The sequence below is a fragment of the Lactuca virosa genome, chromosome 8 (genome assembly GCF_052849685.1).
Source record: "Lactuca virosa cultivar CGN04683 chromosome 8, Lactuca_virosa_CGN04683_v6, whole genome shotgun sequence".
Lineage (NCBI taxonomy): Eukaryota > Viridiplantae > Streptophyta > Magnoliopsida > Asterales > Asteraceae > Lactuca > Lactuca virosa.
In genome coordinates this window covers 149036461-149044648 of record NC_136433.1, presented here as the reverse complement: position 1 = coordinate 149044648, position 8188 = coordinate 149036461, and the positions used below count along the sequence as shown (strand labels likewise).

The 8188-nt window shown below is 31.5% G+C and overlaps 1 protein-coding gene across 1 annotated transcript; it reads left to right on the top strand.

The window, feature by feature from the left end:
* Positions 1 to 596: 596 nt before the first annotated feature.
* CNGC17 (cyclic nucleotide-gated channel 17) lies at positions 597 to 5327 on the top strand. The gene is made up of 7 exons (XM_079063417.1): positions 597 to 1089; positions 1387 to 1969; positions 2068 to 2280; positions 2377 to 2672; positions 3050 to 3161; positions 3393 to 3629; positions 4321 to 5327. The coding sequence occupies exons 1-7, from the start codon at positions 1061 to 1063 to the stop codon at positions 5041 to 5043; spliced, it is 2193 nt and encodes a 730-aa protein (XP_078919543.1). The 5' UTR covers positions 597 to 1060; the 3' UTR covers positions 5044 to 5327.
* The last annotated feature ends 2861 nt before the right edge of the window (positions 5328 to 8188 follow it).

Here is an 8188-nt window from a genome sequence, read left to right as displayed (position 1 = left end):
ATTTTATAAAGGACCTTCATATTCCAACAATTATGGTTGTGGTTGTGGCATTAGTGGTGATGGTAAGTGACTAGTTGTAATTAGCTTTAGTGATTAGTGCTAATCAGAAAATAATAAACAAAAAAGCTTAGATCATCACCAACCATACTTTTAAGGGTTCAATTTAATTTCCTTCTAACATTTTTGGAACTTTATTTGGCCTCGTATAAAAATATTTCTAGATCCCTCATTACTCACAAATAGTAAGTTAAAATTATTTTAAGTTTGGCCACGAAATTAAGATCCAATGATCAAATGAACATGAGATGATAAAATATATTAAGTGTCCATATTACAAATGGTTTATTCTATCATAGCCTTGTTGAAAATTTGAGTGTCCACACTAATTTAAAAATAAATGATATAAAATTGTAAACATTGCAAATTAAAGAATTATTAAATTAGAAAATTTCCTTAACTTATAGTGTCGTGACTCGTGGGTCAACGACTGGGCCCACTGTTCACTTGCTCCCACACTGGTTTACTCGTGATTCAGACACCATTTTCGAAATCTTTATTCTTTAATGCTCTTTCACCTTTCTACTTTACCTTTCCCACAAATCACACTGCTTCTTGTGTCAAATTATCGGTAAGAATTCGTTATTTTCTTTCTTTAATCACATCGGATTATACCCTTTTAACATTCCTAGAATGTGTCTTTAACAACCGATTATTCTTAAATTCCTACCATATTTTATGATTTCTGGAAACAAATCCATTACCCATCTCACTCAATAATTGCTCGCTCATCGATCGTCACTTTCACTCTTTCCCCGTTTCTGAAGTTTCCCCAAAACCAATGAAGATTTACCTACAATACATACAGTGATTCAATTAGGGTTTTTCCCCCTTTTCAATCTTTTTTGTGCTGGTTGTTGGTATTTCTAGAGCTTCGTTGCTTCTTCTGTTTCAACGATGATCTTCGTTTCTGTATGAGTACGTATTTATCATTTTTCAATCGCCTGTGGTGACTCGTGACTGGCGGCTGACTATTAGTCTTAAATCTTCAGCTCAAGCTCCCATGGAGCTAAACAAGGAGAAGCTTGTCAGGTTGGTGTTGATCTAAGCCTTTCTTTTTCTTACCTTCCCATATATTTGGAATTTCAATCCTATCAACGAGAAAACGAAGTTGGTTCTCTTCAAAATTCGATCTTCCGTTACTATTCTCGTTTAATTTACTCAGATTTACGAAACGAAAAGATGCATGAATCATGAAACAACAAATCTGCTTTTTGTATGGTTTAACGTGGTGTTCGTTGGTTGCCAGCCAAGTGTTTGTTTTTATGCCTAGCAACAAATAGATTCAAATAACTTCAATTAAAAACCGATTCATGATCATATTTGCAGGTTTTATGCTAATGGCAAGCAAAAGAATGATGTTATATGGGGAAAAACCGAGCCTTTACACCTTGAAAAGTCATCTTCAGGGTACAATGGTCAATCTACCCTGCTAAAATTACCAGTTAGGGGAAAACTCAATGTCCCCACAAACCCTAAACATGGAACAACAACATCAACAACAACAACAACAAGCAACTTATTCCCTGAAGATCATGAGACATGGCAGAAACGAATACTTGATCCTGGTAGTGAGATTGTATTACAATGGAACCGAATTTTCATAGTCTCATGCTTGTTGGCATTATTTATCGATCCATTATACTTTTATCTACCTGGAATAGTAGAAAATCAAGATTCTTGGTGTGTGAAAACAGATTTAAACCTTCGAATTGTTGTGACTACTTTTCGGACATTAGCAGATTTGTTTTACATGTTACATGTTGCAATTAAGTTTAGAACAGCTTATATTGCCCCTAGCTCACGGGTGTTTGGAAGGGGTGAACTTGTTATGGATCCTAAAAAGATTGCTAAAAGATATATTAGAACCGATTTCTTCATTGATCTAATTGCAACTCTCCCTCTTCCTCAGGTACTTTGTAACAAAATTATAACAAAATTGTAACAATTCTTTTTCTTTTTTACATTCTTGATGTGTTAATTCATGTTGGATTTTGTTATTTTGTGCAGATTGTTATATGGTTCATTATACCTGCAACAAGAAACTCAAAAGCCAATCACAATAATAATGCCCTTGCTTTGATTGTTCTTTTACAATATATTCCAAGATTATATTTAATCTTTCCTTTAAGTTCTGAATTAGTCAAAGCAACTGGAGTTGTAACAAAAACAGCTTGGGCAGGAGCTGCATATAACTTAATGTTATACATGTTGGCTAGTCATGTATGTATAATAATTGTATATTTGTATATAGTATAATAGTATATACCCTTTTTTTTTTTATAAATAATAACAATTTATCGATTTTCTCATAATTAGGTATTGGGGGCAGCTTGGTATTTGTTATCGATTGATCGACACCTGTCATGTTGGAAATCTATTTGCAATGATGAAAAAGCACCATGTAAAGCTAGTTATCTTGATTGTAGCACAATCAATGATATTGAGAGAAAAAATTGGACAGAATTGACAAATGTTTTTAAGGGGTGTACAGGTGATGATGATTTGCCTTTTAAGTATGGAATATTCCAAAATGCAGTGAAGAAAAATGTGATTTCCTCAAGTATTTTTCATAAGTACTTCTATTGTTTGTGGTGGGGATTACAACAACTAAGGTATGTGTTTCTTTTAAGTTTATTTGATTGTTTATTTGGGTTAGATGCAAGAAACAACAATGTAGTTTTGTTAGTTTGTTTATTATAGCATCCTAACTCTCACAAACACTTCTATTTAGCAAGGGAAAAGACTTTATTGCCCCTCACCAACTCATTTATTTCATTACTAACATAAAGGATAGTAGTTCTACTTAATTCTTTCTCCTTGTAGCATAAGTAAACCTGATCGAAGGTCTACTAGTATGCTAAAATATAATCATTGAAGTTTGACATCTTGAAATTAAAACCCAAAAATGAAAATGAAACCATGCTTTAGATGTGGGGTATAATAGTAATAACTGATTATTTGGTGTATGTGATTTTATGTTGTTTTCCAGTTCATATGGGCAAAACTTGTCGACAAGCACATTCATAGGGGAGACATCATTTGCAATACTCATTGCCATTGTTGGTCTTGTTTTGTTTGCACATTTGATTGGTAATATGCAGGTAAGTGGAAAGACACCATTATTTATTTTTTATTTTTTTCATGTTACAAATCGTTAAATTTAGTAAGTTTAGTAACCCTATCCCTTAAAGCTTGAAAATTTTATATATTCTTTCTCTTTAAGAAAAAAAGATTCATGCATTAATAAGTCCACATCATACTTCTTAACCATAGTATGTTGCTATTTCTTTGATTTAGTCCTAATTCCATACGTTTTGGCGTGTGTTATGTAGACGTACTTGCAGTCATTAACAATGAGACTTGAGGAATGGAGACTCAGGCGAAGAGACACAGAGGAATGGATGAGGCATCGCCAGCTTCCAGAAGATTTGAGAAAACGTGTTCGGCGTTTTGTTCAATACAAATGGGTGGCAACCCGTGGAGTCCATGAAGATGTTATCCTTAACGGATTACCCGCGGATCTGCGTAGGGATATTCAACGCCACCTATGCCTAGACCTCGTTCGACGGGTATACTTTCCAAATCTTTAATAACTTCTTTTCATGCATAATATCAACCTACTTACATTTCCATACACCAAAGGGCATGTAGCCTAGCAGTATCAAGAATTATTGCTATTATCGGTAATAAAATGTAGGGAGAATTTCATATATGCCCTTCTTAAACATCTAAATATCATGCTCTTTCAAAAAAAAAAAACATCTAAATATCATATTTGCCCAAAAAAATTTTTACAATGCTTTTAATACTTTATAATCATTTTTTATATCTTAGAATTATTATAATAATTAAAAAAATTTTAACCATGTTATCCCTACGTCTATACTAATGGGACGTCTATTTCTAAATTGTTGGAATTTCGCTCTATTGATAAACAAAACGCTTCATCTTCAGCCCTCTCCATGTAATGTATGCATTGATTGCTTAGTTTTGTTATTGTTAAATATTGTCATGTTGTAGATGGAGGATATTTTAAATATTATCATTGATATTTTGATGTTTAAAAAGGGCATATATGATATTTTGATATTTAAGAAAGGCGTATATGATATTTTGACGTTTAAGAAGGGCATATACGATATTTTAAAATTTTATGAAGGATAAATATGATATTTACAATTTAAGTTAGGCAAATATGATATTTTGATGTTTAATAATGGTATATACGAAATTCTCAGTTGGATTATTTTGATATGGTAGGTCCCGTTTTTCTCGCAAATGGATGACCAATTACTCGATGCAATCTGTGAACGGCTCGTGTCCTCTTTAAGCACGGAAGGCGCGTACATAGTCCGTGAAGGCGACCCTGTGACCGAAATGTTTTTCATAATTCGCGGCCGCCTCGAAAGCTCGACAACGAACGGAGGCAGAACGGGGTTCTTCAATTCGATTATTATGCGGCCGGGTGACTTTTGTGGTGAAGAGCTTCTTGCGTGGGCCCTACACCCGAAGTCAACGGTCAACTTACCATCGTCGACAAGAACCGTTAGATCACTCACGGAAGTCGAAGCGTTTGCGTTAAGAGCAGAAGATTTGAAATTTGTGGCTAATCAATTTAGAAGATTGCATAGTAAGAAGTTGCAACATACTTTTAGGCATTATTCGCATCATTGGCGGACTTGGGCGGCTTGTTTTATTCAGGCGGCGTGGAGGCGGTATAAGAGGAGGGTGATGGCGAAGAATTTGTTGACCATGGAGTCTTTTGTTGACCATGATGAACACGAGCGTGAGGATGAGGAAGAACATGAGGGTGAAGAAGAAGAAGAGGGTGGTGGTGGTGGTGATGTGGCGGGTGGTCAAGTAAAGTCAAACCTTGGGGTGACGATTTTGGCGTCAAGATTTGCGGCGAATACGAGAAGGGGGATGGCGAATAGGCTTAAGTTGCAGAAACCCGAAGAACCGGATTTTTCGGAAGTTAGTTAAAAGACAATGAATCACAAGTTTACATTGTTTTTGGTTGAAATCTTTTGAAGTTATATTGGCTAACAAGCTTTTAATAGAAGTTTGTAATATATGAGTATTGTTGTTGTAGCAAGTAGCAAGTGAAATGTAGAGGTGAAAGTGAGCCTTTTGGCTTCTTCATGGCTAGAAGTTTGTTTATACTAATGGAAAAATGTCTAGTCCACAAATATTTTGAAAATTAAAATTAGAAACGATAATGTTGAATGTATATTTATATTTTAAACGTCTAAGCGTAGTTTATGCAATTGCACATGTGTATCGGGTACCCTCTTTGTAATGCTATTATTAATAATAAAACATTAAAAAATTTAAACAGAAAAATACTTATTATATGAAAGATAAAATTGAACATGTGTATTTGAAAATTAAAATGAATGTATTATAGGAGGAATCAGGCACCTAATTTGTAATTGTAATGCTATATATAATAAAACATTTAAAATATTGAAATTGAAAAATAGTTTGTATAAAAGGTAAATTACAAGGTTAAATCCACGATGAAAACCTCTCCAAATATGCAACTTTGAACTATCTAGAAACTATCAAGAGAAAACAACAAAAACATGAACTACTTTTGTAATTTCCATGTAATTTAGAGTAAATTATGAATTTGGTCCATATGTTTTACTTAAAATCCCAAGTTTAGTCCAAATTTCAAATCATCACAAAGTCATAGTTAAGTTTGAATTTTGTTATGGATATGGTCCTCCTGGTTTACTCAAAATGAAAAAATACAATCCAAATTCCGAAGTCTTTTTATATGGTTTAGGGACCATATCCGCAACAAAATGCAAACTTAAAGACAATAGCTTACTCAAAGTTAAAAGTCTGGTATAAATTCTAAAGTATAAAATGGTTTATGGATCATATCCGCAACAAAATGCAAACTTAAAGACAATGGCTTACTCAAAGTTAAAAATTTGATATGAATTCTAAAGTATAAAATGGTTTATGGATCATATCGGCACCAAAATGCAAACTTAAAGACAATGTCTTCCTCAAAGTTAAAAATCTGGTATGAATTCTAAAGTATAAAATGGTTAAAGGACATATCCGCACCAAAATGCAAACTTAAAGACAATGGCTTACTCAAAGTTAAAAGTCCGGTATGAATTCTAAAGTATAAAATGGTTTATGGATCATATTCGCACCAAAATGCAAACTTAAAGACAATGGCTTACTCAAAGTTAAAAGTCCGATATGAATTCTAAAGTATAAAATGGTTTATGGATCATATCCGCAACAAAATGCAAACTTAAAGATGTCCTCGAGACAATTTTGAATTTTGGACTAAACTTGCCATTTTGGCAGAAAAAACAAAAAACAAATGGACAAAATTTATAATTTAATCAATAATTTATAATATTGTTTAGACAGAATTCAAGATTCTAAATAACGTAAGGCGTGACCTGACGGAAATGTCAAGCCTCAAGCTTTTCCGAGCCTTGGCGACCCACGTCGTTTGTAAGACGTGATAAGGCGACAATTTTGTATATAATTAATATTTTTATATGTATTTTCAACTATTTTTCATTTTTATACACATATACGAGTTAAGGCGACGTTTGGTAAAGCTTGGCGGCAAGTTTCCTTGGAGGGAGCCATGACGAGCTTTTTAGAACCTTGACATAATTACATGATTGGTCCTATGGTTTATCATATTTAACATCTTAGGGAAACCTTGGAAATCTTTATCTATTTGTTTCATGTGATTTCATTTTCTTGTTTGGTTGGTTATCGTGTCATATAAAAAGACTTTCCTCCCTTTTTGTTTTGTTTTATATTTTTTTATTAAAAAAATGAAAAAGAAAATCAACTCTCTCTCTCTCTCTCTTTCTATATATATATATATATATATATATATATATATATATATATATATATATATGATATCATCATATTTTGTGAGCCATGAGGACGTAATCATAACCTTTCAGTTTGGAGATAAAAAAAATATTTTTAAAATGCAAAATAAATGAAATTTTTCGATTTTTTTTAAATATTATTTTTTTTCATTTATATTACCCAAAAAAATAAAAAATAAAATAAAAAATTCATACGAAAATATTCTTTTTTTTCAAAATATACGTGAAATATTTTAATAGAATATCATATTGTAAATATTTAAATCGAATTTTTAGAATGTTATAATATTTTACTAGAATATTAACTTATAAATATGCAAAAAATTCTAATAGAATATTAGAATATTCTAACATATCTAACAATTCTAATAGAATATTAGGTATGTTAATATATCTATCGGTTTTAGTAGAATATTAGAATACTCTAACATTCTAAAAATTCGATTTGATATTTACAGTGTAATATTCTATTAGAATATTTCACTTATATTTCGAAAAAAAGGTAATTTTTTATTGTTTGTTTATTTTTTTCGGATAAATTAAATAACGAAAATAATATTTAAAAAAAAATAATTTTCGGATTTTTCCTTTTATTTGCATTTTACATATATATATATATATATATATATATATATATATATATATATATATATATATATATATATTAATTTATTGATCTACAAGATGAGTGGCTAGAATTGTGTCTCATGTCTCACAAAATTAGCATGGTCTCAAATAAAGATATATATATATATATATATATATATATATATATATATATATATATATATATATAGTGACATCCCCAATTTCACGGCAAAAAAAAAAAACCAATTTGTTTATGCATTATTTAAAAATCAGAGTATTCTTTTTTATGAATAATGTTGCGGAATTTTTTCCAAAAAATATGATAAAGATTTTATCAAAGCATTTCCGAAGAAATGTGTTTAATTATATTAAAAACGTTAGGATGTCATTGTCAATACAGTACATAAGCATAAACATAAATAGTACAGGTCTTACAAACATCTATTATTCTAATGACCTATAATCCATAGATCTCTCATCAGATCATCACTCATGTGTTTTTTTGCCACTACCTGTAATACAAGAAACTGAGTGGGTCAGGCTTGGGAGCCTGGTGAGCACATACGGTTTTCAACCCATAATAATTAAGTTGTTTAATTACATCAAATCATTCAACCCGATTACCCGTTCTCGTTATCCTCACTTTCTGTCCC